General features: G+C 48.7%; 2 protein-coding genes across 9 annotated transcripts in view; both read right to left on the reverse strand.

The window, feature by feature from the left end:
* The window catches only part of rassf7a (Ras association domain family member 7a), a 27,974-nt gene extending 18,297 nt beyond the window's left edge, over positions 1 to 9,677 (reverse strand). For 2 of the 4 annotated variants that reach the window (XM_062461978.1, XM_062461975.1), the window contains exon 1: positions 1,091 to 1,546. The gene's annotated coding sequence lies outside the window, so the exon portion shown is untranslated. Of the gene's footprint in view, positions 1 to 1,090; positions 1,547 to 7,124; positions 7,161 to 9,473 lie in introns of those variants that run through there. The other 2 variants (XM_062461977.1, XM_062461976.1) reach the window with 2 other exon arrangements.
* A 1,608-nt stretch (positions 9,678 to 11,285) lies between these two features.
* On the reverse strand, positions 11,286 to 21,530 carry lrrc56 (leucine rich repeat containing 56). Of its 5 annotated transcripts, XM_062461971.1 has the most exons (14): positions 21,032 to 21,530; positions 20,622 to 20,790; positions 19,691 to 19,778; positions 18,905 to 18,965; positions 17,314 to 17,410; positions 16,928 to 17,125; positions 14,977 to 15,157; positions 14,606 to 14,851; positions 14,209 to 14,276; positions 13,551 to 13,690; positions 13,238 to 13,434; positions 12,798 to 13,128; positions 12,418 to 12,609; positions 11,286 to 11,347 (listed from the first exon to the last, which is right to left on the reverse strand). In XM_062461971.1, exons 2-13 carry the CDS (start codon positions 20,775 to 20,777, stop codon positions 12,432 to 12,434), a joined length of 1,941 nt encoding a protein of 646 aa, XP_062317955.1. In that variant the 5' UTR covers positions 20,778 to 20,790; positions 21,032 to 21,530; the 3' UTR covers positions 11,286 to 11,347; positions 12,418 to 12,431. The 5 variants fall into 5 exon arrangements, with proteins under 5 accessions (XP_062317955.1, XP_062317957.1, XP_062317958.1 ...); XM_062461973.1 differs by lacking the exon at positions 11,286 to 11,347 and having other exon boundaries at positions 11,941 to 12,609; positions 20,622 to 20,783; XM_062461974.1 differs by lacking the exon at positions 11,286 to 11,347 and having other exon boundaries at positions 11,941 to 12,609; positions 13,551 to 13,687.
* Positions 21,531 to 21,572: the final 42 nt, after the last annotated feature.

The following is a 21,572-nucleotide window of genomic DNA, read 5'->3' on the forward strand; positions in this document are numbered from 1 at the left end:
GTGTGTGTGTGTGCGTGTGAGTGTGTGTGCGAGTGTGTGTGCGTGTGATGCAGACGCAGATAAAAGTGGACCTTAATGTGAGAGAGGGTCTTGTTAAAGAGATGATAAATGCTACTGTTCAATCTCAACACCAACCGCCCCACACTCCCCATCTATTACCAATGACACTATCTGTAGAGTTCAGCCATCACCACACACACACACACGCGCAAACACACACAATGGTTGGACACCCCACGGTCAACAGTATATCAGAAAAATAAACGTGCTCTCTCTCCAGTCCTCTCATTGATCTCTCTGATTGGATGACAAGTGCAGACTTCTAATGAGAACCTATCATGATAAAGGAGAGAGTCCACGGCAACGCCGAAAAATAATATAAGAATATAAGTTTTAAATGTGGACCACGTGAACTAGCCCAGAATGTGAACTAGCCCAGAATGTGAACTAGCCCAGAATGTGAACTAGCCCAGAATGTGAACTAGCCCAGAATGTGAATGTTTCAAATGTACACAAGGCCAACATTTGAAATGTATGGCTAACGGTTGAAGGAGGTTGAACTCTGGCCATGCCCTCCATGAATGAATGTTTAATCCCTGACTGCTAGAATGAGGCGAGTGACGTGGACTGTGTCACTGATAGCCTTCTCCAGCTTCCTCTCACAGAGCTGGTGTGTACACTGCCACACACACAAACTCTGGATTAAAACTCATGCCCTCAGAAAGTGCGCACACACACACAAAAGCACACTCGGCAATAGAAACACACACACACACAATCTCACACGGCGAAAAGTTTGATTTCCACATTCATTCTGGGCAGTGTTGAACACCAACAAGTTTATAGAAAAGGCACAGCTGTCCAGATTCACAGAACTCACACATGACAAACACGCATATTACTTGCAATTCCAAACACACCCAGGTGCACAAACACAAATGATCTGACATAAGTGCTATGCAAACATGGAACATGAAAAACAAAAACTTAAAAACAATGACCTTGTACACATACAAACAAACCCACGCACACAGAGAGACACACTCACAGACAAACACCATTCTATTTTCGAGGGAAACCTGTCACTAACCAGGTGTGGAAATGTCTTCCTTCCCCTCTGTGTTTTCTCTCTCCGGTAAATCCGTCAAGCTGCTTTCCCCGAACCGGGACTGAGGAAGTAAGGAAGTCCGCCGAGCTAAAGTCCAGGGTGGTGTGCGTCAGGCAAGCTGTCAGCGGTAGAACCAGAGCGCTCGCTCACTCCTCTACTGTCCCATCTCTCTCTCTCTCTCTCTCTCTCTCTCTCTCTCTCTCTCTCTCTCTCTCTCTCTCTCTCTCTCTCTCTCTCTCTCTCTCTCTCTCTCTCTCTATCTCTATCTCTGTGTCTCTGTCTGACTGTCTCTCTCTCTATCTGTCTGTCTCTCTATGTCTCCTTCGCTGGCTGTCTCAGGAATGCAGCTCTCCTGGGTGTCCTCACCGCAGCCGAGATCTAACAGACTGCTGAGGTCTCTCCCTGCCTTCTCTCTATTCCTCCTCCTCCTCCTCCCCCTCCTCCTCCCCGAGCTCGCACAGAAACACACCCTCCAAGTCACTCCCTCTCTCTCACTCACACTCTGCCAAAAGACACTCTGCTGACAGAGGAAGCCCCTCCCCCTCTCCAGGTAGTGGGGTGGAGTACCCCCCCCCCCCCCGCCCTGCTTCTCTATTACTCAGTAATGTAATACAGTATACAGCCAGTATGGGGCTGTTGTGTTGTACTCTAGGGGCAGGGGAAGTAGACTGTGTCTCTCTCTGTGTGAAAGCAGCTGCTAACACTATAAAGTATTAAGTAGACCATGTGACTTGGGTTGTTTCAAGTGTAACTCACTTCACTGCAATCAGTTAATCCGTGTGTGTTGCGGGCCTGTGTGTGTGTGTGTGTGTGTGTTTGTGTGTTGCGTGCAAGGGTGTGTTTGTATAACCTGAGGCAGCAAACTTCCTCCCTCTGGCCTCCAGTCACATGAACAGCTGATCATGCAAACTAACTCTCTCAGGTGATTCTCTCTTCCTCTTCCTGAAATGAGGTCATATTCCCACGCACCTGGTGTGCGCGCCTCCCAGAGGAAAGGTAAACCTGACCATTCCTGAACAAAAACACCTAGCCTCGTGGCGTTGTCCTGTCCAGGACGGTGACGTTGCCTGCCCTGTGGGCTTGTCTCTGGGACACTCCTAGAGGCTTCACTCCCACCACAGTGTGGAGCTGAGGCCTGTTTTCCATTAGCACCTCTGCCCCCCCCCTCCCCCTTCCCCTCTCTCTCTCTGTATCTCTTATCTCTGACACTCATTGTCTCCCATCACCCCCCCCACCCCCCCGAAAGCAGAAGGTTCCTCTCCTCTCTCTGGTTCTGTCCAGTATCTGTCTGTCAGCTGGTATCACCAGGTCAGTCAGCAGGTCCTCGTTAGCCTGAAAGCCTGTGTCTGACACCCTGCCATGCCATGGAGCGAGCCACTAATAGGCTGATACTGGTGGTGTTGTTCTTGTTCTGGTTTTGGCAAGCTAGCTAAACATACAGCCTTGAAAGTAGGCAAATAATAACAAACATGAATAGAATCAAACATCTGATTCAATATTGCTCAGGATGTCGAAATGGTTAAAAGTTACAGAAGGGCCAATGCACTGTAACAGCTGTCTGGCTGTCTTGGTGTGGTCACAGAGCAATTGGACCAGCATGGTGAATTTTTTACAGCTTGAATGTGAACTTGACCTACCCTCAGGAAGGTTTACCAAGCAACACCTTTAAGACATCTCTTACGGTATTTTGCCACACACACACACGCACACACACACACCTCTGACTGGAAGCAAAGTACAGGTCTGAAGAATAGTCTGACGCTTCCACGGTTCAGTGTGAGAAAAGCAGAAGGTGGCGGAGAGAGGAGAAGTCAGGTCATAAAAGCACACCACCCGGGAAGAGAAGTCATTCAACTTTACTGCCTTATCTACGCCAGCATCCTGTGCTGTGGTTGGCCCATGTGTTTGGGGGGGGGGGGGGGGGGGGTCAGGTGAGGCTGGGGGGGGGGGGGCCTGGGGCCGTCTTGTGATGTGGGGATTAGTGCGAGAAAGCTTGGAGATTTTACAGACAGCTTCGAGGCATTCCTGAGGGAGCCTCCTCCCTCTGCACAGCCCCCATCCCCCCCCCACATCCCTCCCTCCCTCTCACCTCTTCCCTCCTCCTCAACCCTCCTCTATGTGAATCCAGCCAAGTTAGGAAGAAAAGAAAACAGATTCATAAGCAGAAATCCACACGTTCCTAATCCACGCCAACACATCTCCCTCCCTCTTTTACCATCCATGCCAGGCACACAAAGAAGAGTTCCGCCAAACCCAGATCAGCCTTTGAACCACCCTTCAGTCAAGACTTCATAATGACTTAAATACCTTATCTGAGAACACAAATCAGAGAGCAAAGCAGAGTAGGGCAGAGCAGAGCAGAAGAGCACAATAGAGGCCCGAAAAAAAATGGAAGGTAAGCAACTGGGCAGATCACCGCAGGCATGTGGAGGACAGACAGACCAGTCCGTTCTGGCACTTTCTCAATAGGTTCTGTGGAGGGCAGAGGAACGAGGGAGTGCGAGACGAAGCGGGACGCATGTGGATAATCTCTTTGTTAGCTATTATGCGTCAGGTCTGAATAGCGCTGAGTTAGTTCAGCCCCTCCCCCTTCTCTGAATTTAGACCTCCTTGTCCTCCTCCTCCTTGTCCTCCTCCTTTAGTCATGCCTTCCCAGAAACCCCCCTCAACAGGTGCAAACAGGACATAACGGGTTGAGGGTCAGGGCTGAGATCTACTACCGGGATTCCAACAGGGGCACGGTGTTTTCGGAACATTTTCGGAACGGGTCTGTGGTCACGCTTGGTAAGGCAAGGTAGTAATGCTTTGTTGATCCCAAACAGACCTAAGTATAGCATGCCTGTGTCATTATGGTCGGGGTAATACCATTGCTCCATCATCCCGGCTATTCTTAGGGTGTCATTACGATGAGCTGGATGGCTTTCACTAAAGTAATTGCAAGTTTGCTCTCAGATATAGCACATCCAACCCTAGTACGAAACAAAGACTTGCGTTTTGTCCTTTGACAGGGGGGTTCCAGAGAGCTAGCTGTGTTTGGAAATCCTCTATGTGGGAGAATTTTTTTCTTTCTTCCATATCAGGATCTTCACCTCATCCAACAACAGCCCATTGTCCTCCAGTTAGCGGTTCAGGGTCAGCGAAGCTGTCGGGATGGGAGGGACAGATAAGGTATGTGTGGCTGGAGACGAGTAAGAGGAGAGGACAAGAGGGGTCTCAGGACTGCTTTAAGAAGCCTCCACATTCTTGACACACTCCTCCTCTTCTCTCCATCTCTCTCTCGCTTCAGAACCGGTCCAGACCGGCTCACCCTTGGCCTTAGCTAACAGCTACTTCCAGCCAGAATTCAGTCGGAGAGTTCAAGACTGGTCCGTATTCCAAAGGTCCATTTGAGGAGGCGTGCAAATTAGAATGTAATTTCCATAAACTATCAGCTGTGCCCTTGTCCTGCGGAGAGGAATGGCTGCACCACTACTGGTCTATTTATTTGTCTTTCTCCCGTCTTTCATACCAGTCTGGACTGGTTTGGTTTCATTTCTGCTCACAGGGGACATATCCCCCCACTCCTCCCTCCCTATCTCTCTCTATCTCCCTCTTTTCCCTCTCTACCCCACCCCCACCCCTCTTTCTATCTCTCGGTGTGCCCCTCGGAGAGCACAAAGCCAGGCAGTTAAGTAAACAACACACTCATATTCACTCACTGACCCCAAGCCTACTGGGGTCCTGGGGGGCAGGGGGGTAAGCGGGGTAAGCGGGGGACAAAGGGGTAAAGGTGGGGCCTGGGCAATGGGGGGAGTACCCCCCCCCCCCACATGGGGCTACCTTTTGGTTGACACCTCCAGACAGAAAGAAAAAGAGTGAGGAAATGGAAAACGATAGGTTCTGTAGAGACAGGCAGGAAGACAGTTGGCCTGGTCAGTCCGACAAAGAGAAAGACGGTCTGAAAGAGAGACATTTCAAATGTGACAGAGATAGAGACACTAGACAGTGTGGCTGGCCTGACAGACAGGCTTGGCTAGCCTGCCACAGAGACAGAGAGGGGTTCCTGTGTGTTGTTATTGATCTGCTTTCACTGTAGCCACCACAATAGGTGGGGCTGGCCGAGCAGGACGCGAAGAAATAACCAGTCAGGTGGTTCGGGGTCAGAGATCAGGGATGAACAAAGGAGAAATAAGCCCCACACGGAGAGAGAGAGGCCACTGTCAGGCACTTACGGATGCCCCGTGTGACATATTGAGTGTTCCTCAGGCCCCGTGTGTGTCTGTCTACAGGTGGTGGTCATGTTGTGTCCACCAAGTCTGGTGAAGGGACTATCCAAACACCTGAGGGGACAATAACCCCCCCCCTCCCCAGGATATACCTCTGCTCTTCTCCTCAAGTGAACCACTCTGCTCGGGCTCTGCTGGATCAAAGGAGGGCTCTGCCTGTAGCTGGGCTGGACTGGGCAGTGGTGGGGGCCACTTAGTGTTCTAACAACCCACCCCCGCACACACACACACACACACACTACGCCCCACCAACCGCACATCCGCCTGCTGGGGAAACATAACACGGGGGGTTATTGTTCTCAGGGTGGATCACTCTCCCAGCCCTGCAGAGCGGTCCAGCTCCCAGAGACCACCAGGCCAAACCTGGGGGCACAGGCAGCGCCCGCACCTGTGGCTCGTCTCTATGGAAATGAGGGCAGACAGAGCGGATCGCCGGTTGAGGGCCACGGCTCACGGGTGGGGCGGACATGCGCCTGAGCGTGAATTCAGGACTGTGTGCGCGTGTGTGTGTGGGTGTAAGTGGATAGGCTCTGCATTCCTAATTAATGAGGGAGTCACAGGGGGAGGTCTGACTCTGTCTCTGACTGTAGCACGACCCACCCACCCACCCCACACACACACACACACACACACAGCTCTTTTGCACAGCACGGCGGCCAGGAATGCCAGGATTGTGAGGTCAGCAGGGGTGACATCATAGCATGCCCCAGCAGGAACAACACAGGACAGTCACTGCCGGTTTCCTCTTGATTACATCAGCCCAACACTTCATATCTCTGGATGGAGGACAGGACACAATCTAGCCCCTGCTTCCTGTGTGTGTGGATTTCCACTAGTCCATGTCTGGCACAGAGACCAGCCTGCACAGGGTCACACACCCGGAACTCTACACCACCTTAATTCAACAGCCTGATCTTGTCAGAGATGCTCCCGTCTCTTTCGGAGCACTCTAAACGGCAGCCACAGGTCAGGAATACCGCATTAGTCTAGTCAAAACACAAGTGACTTCTTGTCTGCCTCTCAGACAGAGGTCTTCAGCAGAGGAAAACAGTGTTGGAGGGGGTGCTATTCACACCTGTAAGGGTAATGTTGGACACGAACAGGCGCCTGCCCTGTGTGTGTGTGTGTGCGCGTGTGTGGAAGGTGATCCTTGGGCCATCAGGCAAGTGTTCACCTGAAGGAGGGACCTGATCTACTCTGGGTGCTGCCATGGTAACCAAACACAGACGGAGCCACCTGGTTGGTGGAAGCCGAGTGCGGCAGTTGAGAGGGCCCCACTTTAAGATGCTTGTCACGCATAAAAAAATCTCACTAAGTGGCATAATCCACAAACACAACCTAAATGGTGGTGTCGGCCATGATGACGCAGATGGAACCAAGACAACACAGCTGTTTTGTTTTTAAGGTTCTAATTCTAGAACAAGGAAAGCTTCCAGTGTCTTCTGGAACTATTCATAGGAACAATATGAAAAGTTATGATAGTAACCTGACAGACATCTTTTTTTAGGCCTACAATTTCTAATCTGCTTCAGATCGTTACCATGGGGATTTCCTTAATTAAATAGAAGAGTTTGCATCCAGGAGTCTATTCAATTAGTAAGAAACAGCGGCCAAAGAATTGTGGTACCATTCAATATGGGACTCAAACATTTTCTACCAGTCTATTACCGATCATTTTCACAACAGTCAAAGAGGCAAACACAAGACAAGCAACAAACTCCAAAAGCATTAAAAGCAGTTGCCAGACTCACCTCCTGTTGAATCTAATCGTTTGTGTGTCTGTGGGACTGATGAAAAAGGAGAAGAGGGAAAAGAGCCCTGTCACTGTGTCTGTGTGTGCTCGTCTGCTACCTGATCCACTGGAGTGTAGGAGAGAGAGAGACAGACCCACACACACACACACACACACACACACTCACTCACTCACTCAGCGCAGCGTAGAGGGGAGGGGGCAGAGAGAAAGAGAAAAGTGAAGTGGTGCCGCCATTCTCTGTCGCCCTGGAGACCAACGCTCTTTCAAAGAAATCGGCCAATGACAAACACCGGCAATTGTGTTGAGACAAAAAAGTCACATGATTGCAGAACTGCAGTTCCCTCAGCACAAAGAAAGAGAGGGAGGAAGAGAGCGAGAGAGAGAGCAAGAGAGAGAGCGAGAGCAAGACAGAGCAAGAGAAAGAAAGAGATAAATATAGAGAAAGATATATAAAGATAAAGACTGAGTAAAAATAAAAGAAGGTAGGAGAAGTGGAGAGGGTGGGATGGAGGGGTGAGGGCAGACCAGACCCTCTCCTGCTCCTGTCGTTCCCTCAAGCTGTGTCAAGACTCGGGGGGCCTTCGGCCTTTGGCCTCCCAACCTCCCAACCCCCTCCTCTCCCCCAACCCCCTCCTCTCCCCCAAACCCCCTACCTTCCAATACCACCGCCTGGGAGGAACTATGCTCTCCAGCCATGTGACTCAGCCCTGGCCCACACTCAGAAACAGCTGAACTTCCACAATTCAGAAGTCTGCAGCAGACATGCATCTCACCTCGTTCACAGGTGTCAATCAAAACACTCCTTGGTAAAGGTGGTGGATGCAGTCTGATCAAAACCAGGAAAAGACTCAGGAACGACCGGTCTGCACTTCTGAGATTTATCCTGACTGGTAATGGACAGGACAGGTTCAGGGTCTGGGAACTAACTAGCTTGTAACAGCTTTTCATTTAAGAGTTTTGATAAGAACACCAAACAGTTTTTAAATGCAGAAGTAAGCAGACTATACTACTTTGTCATTGTATAACTGTATCATGGTATAACTATCTTCGGCAACTGACCCAGTAGACATTTAATCAAACAGAGACATCCACGTTTTAGGTAACCCAGACCCTGTGATCACCAGGACCACACAATGAGGTATTGTGTCAGAGCACGCTCTGTCAATATTTTGTTCCAAAAGAGACACAAGGAATTGTGCCGATTGGCCTAGCGAATAGATAAACCCCCAGTTCAGCTGGTCTGAGGACACAGAACAGAAGAAGGCTAATGTGTGTTATTGGGGCTTTTAATCAAAGGATATCATGATAGTCCAGGAGAAGGGTAAAAACATGCCAAAGCAGAACGACAATGTGCAAGGTTCCGAAGGGGGGAAGAAATTGATTTACAGGACTAACTGACGCAATTGACTATTGACTATTGAGCAATGACTATTCATGAGTTCCAGCCACTGAGTTTACACAACAAAAGTACTGAATGAGACACTAATAATATTGGGAGTCAGATGGCTGAGCGGTGAGGGAGTCAGGCTAGTAATCTGAAGGTTGCTAGTTCGATTCCCAGCCGTGCCAAATGACGTTGTGTCCTTGGGCAAGGCACTTCACCCTACTTGCCTCGGGGGGAATGTCCCTGTACTTACTGTAAGTCGCTCTGGATAAGAGTGTCTGCTAAATGTAAATATTGCTAAATGACTAAATGTAATACCGTGCTACAAGGAAGGACCTTACTGACCATGATCAAAACTGACCAGGAACAGCAGTCTCATCGGGGTCATGTCAGTGATCACAATTATTGCAGAGTAGTGTATACTATGGATGTGTGTGTGTGTGTGATCACGCATTTGTGCATGAGAACAGGAATAGGGGAAGACAGAAAAAGGGAGAGAGAGGAGAGGAAAAAGACAAACATAGTGCCATCTCCAGCTGGCGCACAACAAATATATTTGTTCTCCTACAAGCAGCTGGACAGATGACTCACTATGGAGAGATTTAATGGTGGAGGGAGATGAGAAGGAGAACGGGGCCTGGACAGACAGTTTGATTCACATCCTACTGAAGTTCAACAATATTTGGCAGACTACGAATAATCATATCACCTTTTGACTATCATTATCCCACAGCGCAATTTTGATTACCACCTGTTGTGGGGATTTCTGACTAATGATGTAGCTAGACAAGCTAGTTTTAAATAATTCATATTCAAATAATTCAACCATAATCAAGCAAGATCAAAATATGCTAGTCATTTAGCTACACATCTTGAAAGTTTTTCGAGGTTTAGATGAGACGGTTGATACCCAAAAAGCCAGAAAGGTGCTAGCTACGTATTGTAGTGTAATGTGTGACTTACCAAGTCGTACGGGTCGTGCAGAACTTGAGCGCCAGCTAGCGAAAGTCACAATGGTGAATTCTGGTTTCAAAAGTGTTATATAAGTGATATTAGACCTCACATCGGTATACCTGAAAACATCTGTGTCCTTACATCTAGCAACTTGTGAACTCCCGATACCGACTGCACATTACTGTCGTATCACCCCCTCCCAGTCCCATTCAGCATCAACAACACAGCACTGATTGACATCTTAAAGGGCTAGTGTCATGTGAGTTATCGAGCTATCTACCGCCTCCGCTGCGTCGTCGCTCATGGCAACAGTAAACACTGACCTCGAAAAAAACATCCCTCATGAAAATATATTGAATTCCTCTTTCTTTTTGCACATTGTCCCCTAAAATTACACCGTATTTGCACCAAATACATAGCTATATATACATATTTTATCTATCACCGAGTATTCAACAGGATATCTGCTTCTAAGCCTTCTGAACCGGCAGAATGGGTTGCAAGGAAGGCACACACCTCGTGATATTCTGTGCATCTATCTGTAAAATCTCCTCCAACACATTAACTTCTAGAGTTGAATACCCCCTATGGAATGGAATGTTCCTCCCTGTTGGATTCTGCACTCTGAGTCCTTGCCCAAGCCTTATGATGGGCCTGTTTGGACTGGATCTCCACCACCACAAACAACCTGCTAAAATGTGCTGTTGTTTTTAGAAACAGTCACCTAACTCAGGTAAGAACAGCTTCCCTCAAAATTATGTGTAGATTGCAGCTTACTGACAATGCCAGGTGTGTTCTTGTTAATCATCTCGTCAGGGATGGTAGAATGTGGTCTGACTCATGGCTGTCAAATGTCCACTTCCTCCTGCCATCGTTGATGGTGACTTCTGAGGGCTGTTACTGGCGAGAGCGTACCTTCTCATTTGTCTCTCTCAGTACCAGAGAACTGTTTAAACAAGTTATGCATTCTTCATTGGTCTTTCAATAACCTACTCTTAATCCTTTTCTTTGGTGTCTGATGATGATGATTTGGTTTTCACTGGTACTGAGCGACTATCAAGTGGAACATCCTTGATGAAGCAAACTTGTTGACAAAATTAACCTTTTCTAAAATTCTTATACATCTCTTGGGAAATTATGCCACAAGGATGAGCGTAAGAGGGGCGGAAATATTAACTGGCTTTTTAATTTGATTAAAGCCTGTTTCAATTACGTCTTTTTTTCTTACCTCATAAATAGGAAATACACCAATGTGTGACTTTCAACTTCCATACATCTTGGGGCATGATAAATTGATTTTATGAGAAAAGCTCAAACTTTATGGTGTGTTAAGAGTCCTTTGTAGGTACTAATTCAATCAAGTTATAGGAATGTGTGTGTGATTTACTTGGCGTAAGTCTCTATGCTAAATCCCAGAGTAGAGAATCTACCTTAGCCTGACATCGCCAGAGCAAATAAAACACAAGCTCACTGATGTTTCTGTTTCCCAGACTATATATACCTCACTCTCTAATTTACTATCTAGTTGACTCCAATAAACAGTCAACAGGCAGACGCATCATCACCCAGCAGCATGTGATCTACTGCAGGTCCGAGTACAGGTGGGTGATGGAAGAATGGCCACACAGCCATAACACTTGTAAGGTTATTCAGGCAAGTCAAACTAACAGCCTCCTTCTGTTTTGTAAGAGCATTCCAGACCTCCCATACCATGGGCACACACACAAGACCCTGTATTTGTAGTTTTATGTTCCTGGTTAATAGTTGAATAGAAAGGGGCAGACATGGAATGCAATGGAATTCCTGCCTGTTCATGCAGGATTATGTGTGTGTGTTTCCTTGAAGCAACTCTCCACAGCAACAAAAGCTTCCAGAAAGGAAATCTGTAAAATGGAAAAAAAGGAGAGGTTCATTGAAGCAATACAGTAACTGTGTACATTGATTCCTGTATGGTCTGCTCACGCAGGATTGGGCTTGTTCAGATATGCCAACGACACAGAGTTTGTTCACCTGCAGGCAACATGGAATCCCAGATATGGAGCTGACTGCCACATCTCTACAGCTCCCGTAAAAATAAACACTCCTCTTTCTCCCTCGCTGTACCCTTAGGGGCTTATCTCAGAACTGAACATACCATATCTGGTTCACCTTACTTTGATAGCTTTCCAAGAAACCTGACCAGGGCCAAGTCAGCTAACCTACAACAATACTGCATGCAGAGACCACACCATCATATATTTAAACTAATGGGAAATGTATCTGTCCTGACTCTGTGTATTCATCATTAGTGCGCTAGAATCTAGCGTACTAACATGTTGTGTTTGTGGGATATGGTCACCTAGCGGCTAGATGACCATATCCCACAAACACAACATGTTAAAAACATAGAAAAGAATATGGCGCCGCCTAGTGGTTAATCACTTCATCTTTCTCTTCAAATTACACCTGTAAATAATACGGTGAAGTAGAAGAAGATCAATATTTTATATTTATTTAAGTTAGCATCTGAGTGAATAAAAAAACATGACAATTTCAACCCAAAACACAGTCGCAACTGAGCAAATAAGCAGCATAAAAAATATCTAAATATTCAACATTCAGCTATAAACACCTGTAAACACAGTTGTTCTTGTGTAATGACGCTCAGCGGAGGTGTCAAAGTATGCGAGTTCTTAGTAGAGGTGTGAGCGAGCAGAGAGATACAGTGAGTCACGGGTCACCAGTGAACAGGTTATTTAACCACCGAGACAGTAATGGGTCACTCTTATGGGATACACCTTCCACAGATTCTCATATTGAAAGTAGGGTTTCGGTCCACTGGGGGAACACAGAGTGACAGCTCTGTGAAGAGATCTCCAGACCACAGCGAGTCCACCCCTGCTCTCCCTGCTTCTAAAGCCCTGTTGCACGGTTAGGGTCATTGCACCTGTTGACCACTCTTCCTGCCACACACCTCAGCGTGTGGGCTCAGTCTAGGTGAGAGCTCCCTCTGCTGGGCTGGAGAGTGGGGCATGGCGGAGGCTTCTGCAGGGCCGCTCTGGCCGTGCGAGGACGCGCCGCGGCCAGCCTCTCCGGAGGCCTGCGGGGCATGATGATTGGTTGATGCCCGTTGACAGACGTCCCAGTGGGCACGCCTGCCTCTCTCCTGCAAGGAAGGAGAAACTCAAAATCAGGTCAATCAACATCTAATCAGCCGACATGAGCTGTACGCTAAACCACAGAGAAATCGGTAAGATGCATTTCACGGAGTCATCTTTAAAGAACAATGATGCAGATTGGATTATACCCCAAATTTGGGATTTGTTAGTCGATCGGCCTAGAGGAATACCCTACCATGGTTCCCTGAGGCCAGAGCCCAGGGGACTGGAGGCTGGCCGGTGGGGGAGGTGTGCTGTCTGGGGCCGCTGAGGGGTTCTGGGCCTCATCCCCTCCTGGAGCCTCTGGAGTTCCCCCAGGTCGGCTCTGCCGAGCCCTGCTTCTGCTGCTGTCCCAGCAGGACTGACCCCAGCCTGGCTCAGCCTCAGCCTGCGAGCTCGGATCCCCAGCCTCCCCTGTCCAGCAGGGGAGGCTGTGGAGCTGAGAGGGGGAGAGGGTGATGGAGTGGAGTCTGGAGACATGGACAGTCTGGCCACCTCGGGAGATATGGCCTCTCTCTGTAACAGGTCTATTTAGAGGGAAAATCAAACACATATTTAGACGATTTTCAGACGGTACTGTGCTACACTGTGACTCAGTGGAGTCAGTCTTTTAGTATGTCTAGTTATGGAACTCACCTGGAGAGGGAGAATGGAATAAGAAGTCTGGAGAGGACGAGTTTGCCCCGAGTCTTCCTCTGTTTCCCTGCATCTCTTTCCCCTCTTCCTCTTCAAGGCCGAGGGTAACGCTGAGGCTGTCCTCTTCGTCCTCGTCATCTTCACTGAGGTAGGTCATCGGCTGGGGAAAACCCTCCTTCTCGATGGCCAAAAGACGTCTGCAATACACAGGAACACTCTTTCTCTTCCTCTCTTTCTCTCTCTCTCTTCCCTCCCTCCCCCCCCCTCTCTCTCCTTATCCAGAATGGACAGTGACGGGTGAGGGGGTCAGTACTTGTTATGATGCTCCCTCCAGGCCCGCAGCTCCGAGAACACGTCACAGCGCTCGCGTCCGTCCGTCTCCCCAAGGTCATACGTGTGCTCGGGAACATGGAGGGGTGGGGCGCAGTGGGCGGGCGCGGGGGGGGCCGTCTGCTGAAGCGACACCCCGAGGAAAACGAGGGTCGGGGGGGAGGTCAGCAGAGAGGGGGGGGGGGCGAGAGAGATAAGAGAGAGATAGAGGACGGAAACGGAGAGAAGGAGGGGAGAGAGAGAGACACAGCCGTTGAGCGGAGCTGACAGGATGACAGATCGCCAGCGTCTGACAAGGGGCAAGCCCGTCTGTCACGTCACCTCTGCCACAGCAGTCGGGGCCCGCTAAAGCCCGCCCGCTGTCCTCACGACGACAATTATCTCCTTCTGTTAATTCTGACATCGCATTAAGGAGACAAGCGGGCCGCGCCAGGGTAGTCATAATGGCCTGTCAGAGCCCATAAATACTCCAGATCTGTCTGCCCTGTCACACTGCCTTCCCCTGGGCCAGGGGGGGGGGGGGGGGGGGGACTGCTGCGGGCCCACAACACGCCTGGATTCATTAACGACACGTTTCCCAGTGAACACGACAACGTCGTGCCTTGGGCTTTGGAGGGTTTTCCTCGTCCGCTCCAACATACCTTCATCTTCTGGCGCCGTGCGCGGAGAGCCTGCACTGGGTTCCCACAGAAGAGGATCTTGCCCGCACCTACACACAGATGATGACCTTCAATTCAAATAGTTCACTCGTGGACTTCTAGCTCAACGGTGTTTCTTTTTGGGTTCAGGTTCCAATGTGTTCTCTAGGTGGCACTGTTGAGTAGGTGTACGTGAGGTAAACGTGGCGCTTCGCTTGATGAATTCACTTCATATAGCAGATGACGTCTGAGCCAGGGCAGGCTACAATGAGGTCCAAGGACAGACTCTGGGACATTAAAATATTTGGGTCTGGGCAATATTTCAATCAATAATTGTGTTTTTTCTTTGTTTTAAGAAGGTTTGAACGGCGACCTCATATGTAGTTCCGTCCTTGCTCACCGTGTGTCAGGATGCTGGCGTCTGGGTCCACTGTTTCTGGTTCCGACTCAGCAGAACCGGGTCTGGAGCCCTGAGGGGAGAGGATGGTGCGGCTGGCCCCAGCGGCTGAAGGGGGTCTGGACCCGGCTGAGGAATGGGGCCTGGAGCTGACTGGTCGACTAGCAGGCCGGGAGCAGGAGAGGCTTGAGCCAGGGCGCTGGCCAGAGCTGGGTCTGGCCAGGGCACACACACTGGCTGCCCTCTCCTCTGTCAGGAGAGAAGAAGAACAACATTAAGATCTGAAACGAAACATGAACACAGTTGCATAGCTCGTGAAAACCTCCAGTGGTACATATGTAGCCACACACTCGAGCACGCACACACGCACTCACCCGTTGCGGTCTCCGAGGGGTTGTTGCTGGGTTCTTTGATGGACTGTCTGAGCAGAGCCCAGTCTTCCTCCATGGAGCTGCTGTTGGAGCCGCGCTCCACCTCCTGCTCCGCCCGCACGTCGTCTAGGAAACGCAGCTGAGGGACCAGCTCTCTTACGGCCGAGCGGTAACAGTACTTTGTCTAGTTGCAGGGAAGAGGACAGGAGAAACATAACAGAGGAATAGGGCATGGAACACTCTGACTAACAGGAATAGCAGATCATCAAGCGACAGGCCATCCTTCCTGGTTGTGTTGCCTTGAGAGGAACACACAAGCCTGGGCGCGGGTCTGGACTTGCACCACATCCTGACCCGGTCAGTGTGACCTGGGATCTGGCCCCACAGGGGGATTTCACAAGTGAAGGGGATGGATCAAAGGTCGACCTATATTAGCACAGTCCCCTTACACCAACCATAGAGAGATCGGTAGATTCGCTTAGTAAGTTAGTTTAACAATTAGCCTGCTAAGGAAGCCAAAGGAGGCCAAAAACAAGGGCTGGGCGTGCCAAGATGTGAGCGTTAATGCAGGCAATATGCACTTTGTACTGGGCTCTGGTCCTTTATCAGTAGGGAGACAACAGAAAGGGGGGGGGAAGAGAAAGGGGGGGTTAGTAGGAGAGACGGAACAAATAGAGAGCAGTAGAGAGAAAGAGGGAGATGGCATTAGAGCGAGAAAGAGCAGTACAGAGAGCGAGAAAGAGTTGTACACAGAGAACAGCTAGTAAAAGCACTGGGCTGCTGAGTGATCGAATTAGAGCTGTACTCGCCCCCTTCACCAAACCACAGACACTGAGTAGAGGGAGGAAGAGGAAGAGAGGGTTGAAAGGAAGAACGATAAGAAAAGGGGAGAAGAAGCCTGAGACAAAAAGCAGGAAAGAGAACGAGAGAGAGAGAGAGAGAGAGAGAGAGAGAGAGAGAGAGGCAGAGATAGTGAGTGAGAAAGTGAGAAAAAGATAGGGCGAGAGGAAGAGAGAGACAGCGATAGCGAAGGACAAAGAGAGATAAAGAGAGAGGGAACCCCAAAAATACTGTTTATAAAGGGATGCTAGTTTGGACAGAGGAGAACGCAATAACCACCTTCCAAAGAACGAGCCTAACGCATATTCGGATCAGCATCTTCCCCTCATTTGCCCCAGTTTTCTACTTCCTGCTGCTGTTTGGCGAACACCACCATACTCACTCTGCCCCCCAAAAAAACACTTGCAGCGTCCTAAGGCACCAGACATGGAAACAAACAGGAAGCATATATACACACTCCAATCGATCCATCCACGCCTGAAGCTGTAGCGCTACATCGCAGCATGGTAGCGACAGACAGAACATGCTAAAGAACAAAAGACAGGGTGTAAGGTGTTTGGCCATGTACCCATGCCCTGTACTGACTGATCCAGACCCCCCTTGGCAGAAACATGGGATACCACAGGGCCCTTTCATGTCTCCAAACAGAGTAATTGCATTTGGGCTATTATCTGCAGGACCCATGAGGGAGGCATGGGGGACAGCCATGGCTCACAGCCTGAACACAGCAGGCTAGGGCCTGCAAACACAGGAGAGGCTGGCTAATCTCATCCCACAGACTCCAATCCTTCCACACAGACACACACACACACCAAATGACACGGCGGCGAAACATTCACACATGCACACAAGTACACACAAAATCTTGGTCTTTAATTGAACAGCATTATCATGGATAGCATAATTGGCTAGTGGCTACCAGCAGATCACTGGCATCAGACTACTGCTTACTGGGATGATTCTTGTTGATAACATTACCTTGGCCCATCTAATGCAATCAGTTCAAGTAGAATTTGAATAACTTAACGTTATCAGACGTGTGTTAGTTATAGAGGTGCAGTCGGCTTATGTCTACGGAGAAGGGAGGGAGAGAGCAAACGACAACCCAGCGTACCTGGATGGCGTTGGGGTGCGGGCACACACACACAGGGTTGCCCTCCAGGGTGAGGGTGCGTAGCTCGCTGCACAGGCCCAGGTACTGAACCTGCACCAGGTCATCCACATCGTTCCCCTCCAGGTCCAACAGCTGGAGGTGCTCCAGCATACTCACCTGGCTCAGGTCGGAAATACTGTTGTAGGCCACATACAGCTCCTGACCCAGGGAGACAGGGAGAAGACACACACACACACGATTCAAGGCAGTGCTATGATATAAGAAAGTGATAAATGATTCGAGTTGTATTGATTACGGAAACAGTCCTTTTCTAAACTTTGGGGCGTGTCTTTCACCGAGTGACTTCTATTAGATGTGGTGGTAAGTGGTTGCCCCTGTCTATGTACCTTCAGAGAGGTGAAGGAAGGGATACCATCCAGGTCGACCAGACTGCAGCGAGACATCCACAGCACCTGCAGGTGGGCCAGGGTGGTCCCCAGGTCCCTGAGCACACACATACACACAAACGCAGGGTGTGTCAGAGACGGTGACAAAGACAATCACGAAATATAGGCCCCAGCATCTGAGCCAGCTAGAGCCCTTCCCTTCCACAACCTCTGGTCTCATCTCCCCTCAAGGACTGGCCTCTGCATTGGTCCTAGACCTGTCTATCCCTGACCTGGCCTCCTCAACTATCCAACCCTCCTTTTGCAGCTATCTCCTCTCTGACCCCAGCCCTCCCCAGCACTCTCAGTCTTCCTCAGGCAGCCTCCACAGCCCAGGACAGGAAATGCTATCAGGGGCTGTGCATGTCCGGCCAGGCCTTGGCTGGTGCTCTCAGGGCGGTTCAGGCAGCTCTATGTCTCCCATTCTGCTCCTCTCTGATCCCTGGCTCCCTCCAGGCATACATAGAGCTCCTCTCTTCCCCTCCGCTGCACTCTTCCACCTGTGCTGCTCTCAAAAGCCCCCGCAGGCTCGTATAACTCCACAGAAGAAGCTGCATATTGTTTCAGCGGCAAACCATCTGTGAGGGAGTCTTTGTGCGTGCAAAGTCAAAAACGTCCTGCCCTTCTTTTTCTTTTTTTTATCGTTCTGTGCCCGTACTCAATGTGCCAAAATGCTGCTATATTTTTGTGTTCGCTGTCATTATGACAAGAAGATGACTCAAAGACAGCAGACAAGCTGACCAAATTATTAGCTATATATAGCTAATATAGCAAATTAATTAGCTACATTTGTACCTGGGATATACAGCTAAATTGCAGTACGTACTGACACAGCTGTAACAGCAATCAGCACAAAAAATGAGACTTGACAGAGACACTGCGAGTCTCCCAAATCTGTTTGGTCAGAGTACCTGTCTGTCTGATTTACAGCCTGTTTCATCCTCCCCACAGATGCACTGGACAAGCTGCTCCCCTCGGCTCGGATGTCACAGGTCCCTGCTGGCCCAGGTGGATCCAGAGCCTTGCACCTGCAGGCCGACAGCCCCGTTTCCAACCCTACCCGCAGGATTATAGGACAGCCGAGACCCCTGTGACCACCAGGGACCTAGCATCTTTCCAGCCCAGCCCTGACATACATCCCAGGCCCCTGCTACAGGACGGCTCACAATGTGGAGTGTGACAGGGGCCTTGAGGGCATCTGGTTCCAATTACAGTGTCATTTCCAAAAAATAACACACACACACACATATACCCAAATACACACAAACAAAAGTGGAGCACCATCTTGGTCCAGCTTACACATTCTTCAACGCTAACATGTCTACCTGGCTCTTTCATTATGGGTGGATGAGATTTCTAAGGAGGGGTGAGTTTATAATCCTTGGTGTCTGATCTGGCTTGTGGTTGAACTGTTTCTGGATCACCCCCCCTCAAACACACACACTGTCTTCCCCACAGTGTGGTGATCTTTCAAATGATTTGTTTAACTGATTAAGAGAGAACGGGAGACATCTGCAAAATAGGGAAGACCGGAGTGGGACTTTCCACTTACCTGACTGACGTTATCATACTGTTGTTCAGTTTCAACTGTAGCAGCCTGGGCAAGTATGCACCTGTCAGAGGAAGACGGGAAGATAGAGAGTGACGTTACTGGCTGATGAGGGTGACTTGGTTTGATACTCGCTGGCTCTCTTCCAGCTCCAGAACCTCGTCAGATCTTTCAATCTGAGCGTGTCCTGCTATCCAGTCTGAGGGATTCACTCCTGACCTGGCTTCCTCCGTCATGTTCTTGTCATGTTCTTGCACAAGAATGTTGTCTGATTGAAATACGTACGAGTAGGTGTGGTTTTCCTGTCCTTATCTGCTCAATCAGGACTAGTGTTGTGGTACAGGCTGGAGGGAGAATCCAACCTGCCAGCTTTGTGTGAGTCACAGACCCCTTTCTGTTCGACCGTTATCTGTCATTCACCAAAGTCTTTGTGCATTGAAACTGTGGCCACCTATATCTTGTTGCGTCATTACACTCAAAACAAGTATTTAACAATAGGAGGGCTTTGATCGTTGTACATTTCCGCATCCTATACAAAAGATCACCTCTATGACTGAGTACACTTACAGTAAGACATTAAAGAGATTCTGAGGATGGGTATAGCTCAACAGCACAGCATTTCACTGCAGATCAGGGGACCCAGGTTCAAATCTCCCCCGTATGTCGCTTTGGATAAAAGCTTTTGCTTAATGCAGGCATGACATTACATTACACAGTTTAATTACAACCACGATGATATGGTATGTTACTGTGGAAACACACTGTACAGGCTACACTGCAGACTCTTACCAAAGTTACCCAGAGTGTTTTCCCGAGTATCCACACAGATCTCCAGGGAGCTGACCTGGGAGATGTCTTCTGTGCCGCTCAACGATTTCTGAGGGGAAGATCTGTCAGTTCAGAGGCTTATTCTGTCTTATTTCACTACAGTACAGGTAATTTGAGTAAGCCTACTGCTAATTTGAATATGTCTGCTTCAGGCTGCAACTAAGACTAGTGTGGTGTCTGACAATAGCTCATGGTTAACCAGGTGTAGTGTTCCGTCTCTAAGTAGACTGAATTCCCCTTTCCACAGGCCCATTCAACTAAAAAGGCTACTAGTATTCTCACCAAGCAACTGCAGTGATTTATACTGGTCAACCACATTTCAAGACTCATTTGATCAAATTACAAGACCAATAGGCAGTAACTTCCAGGTAACTTCTTGAAGAGGGAATACAGAAAATTCAACTTCTTGAATTGGACAGATATGGGTTATGCCTCAGTCACAAGTTGCGTTGTCGCTACTTGCAAAAAACACCAATCAAACAGCTCTGGCTTCTGACCAACTGGATGTGTATGAATGATATATTAGGGGGTATGGATGTCTGATCTTCTCACTTTTATGTCATGCTAATGGCTGTGTGGAGCTTGCCATTCATCAACCCTTTGCCCCGCTGACAGGTTTATAGATATCCCTCCATATGTCCACTCAGTAATCAAGGTCATGGAACGTGATAATGGCTGTAAAATACAGTGTCACCCAGGAGGACTGTCACGCGTGGACTCTTGTCTGCTGCCTCAAGCACTCTCTTCCAGTAACGTATGTACAGGTTTGTTACAGTACATCACAGTACTCACGTGGATGACTAAGATCACATAGGAAAACACACATCAACTGAAGAAATATCCTGATCTACGTGGAATAACTTAAAAAACAATTGACCAATTGGGATCTAACCAGCTTTGTTGGGGAGAGATAGAGATCCACCAGCATGTCAGAGTCCTCAAAGACAGCAGGGGTTGGGTTCAATTGGCCTGACCCGCTCATTTCTGTGACCAGAACCCGGGCTGTGCCAGGCTGTACTAGGACCATAGAGTCTTGGATGCAGCTCATCTCTCACTGGAATATGAAAGAAAGTAGCCCTAATTAGTTATTGGAACAGAGCAAACTACTAGGCTTGCTTTAAACGTGAATTATTGCTTAAATGTCATAAATTGTGAAAACATTCTATGTTGAGCTAGCTATCAGCAAGGCCACCTGGAAGGTTGTGCATCTGAGCTAGATTATGACCACATTCATTATTTATTTTATTATAATCAAAACTATGCCACTCACTACTGATTGCGACATAATAACTTACGGCTTACCTTTCATTCGACAATTTCTTAGATGAGGGAGCACATTTTCCAGAGAGAAATGCACTTCAGGGCACAGACATGTTTTGTTGGCAACGGCATTTAACTTCCTGGATACGATGATGTCGGCAGAAGTATGCTTCATGGGATATGTAGTACTGGTATGTAGTATTGTTTTTTTTTCATGACCATCACATTTAGTGGATACCATGGTGAGCATAATTGTTTATATTTTATAAATTAAAACAGTTTAAGCCTGTGTGTAAACCAAAGGAACGTTTAGGCTAATCATGCAGGTGAAAGTAAATGCGCCAATTGAGGCAACACTGATCAAAGCTAACGTTTTAGATGTAAAATGACCAAAGCCACGCTAGTATTACATTCAAATAACTTCCCTGCGTACAACAACCCTTCGTAAAGCATGCCCACTATGAACACAAGTCAGGACCAAATCTCTTGGTCAGAACATGCATGGACTGCCCCTCGCTGGGGCGGTTCACAGTACACTAGCTAGCTAATAGCTATCTGGGCGTGGGCTCAACAACATCTATTC

This window comes from Osmerus eperlanus, chromosome 5, assembly GCF_963692335.1.
Source record: "Osmerus eperlanus chromosome 5, fOsmEpe2.1, whole genome shotgun sequence".
In the NCBI taxonomy this organism is placed as follows: Eukaryota; Metazoa; Chordata; class Actinopteri; order Osmeriformes; family Osmeridae; genus Osmerus; species Osmerus eperlanus.

What these genes read in the sequence shown, in the direction of transcription:
- lrrc56 (XM_062461971.1), bottom strand. Translation starts at nt 20,777, where the DNA reads ATGAGCTGCATCCAAGACTCTATGGTCCTAGTACAGCCTGGCACAGCC. An exon ending in CACGGCGCCAGAAGATGAAG is followed by an intron (nt 13,691 to 14,208) that starts GTATGTTGGAGC and finishes GTGTCGCTTCAG; the next exon opens with CAGACGGCCCCCCCCGCGCC. An exon ending in TCTGGCCTCAGGGAACCATG is followed by an intron (nt 12,610 to 12,797) that starts GTAGGGTATTCC and finishes CCTTCCTTGCAG; the next exon opens with GAGAGAGGCAGGCGTGCCCA.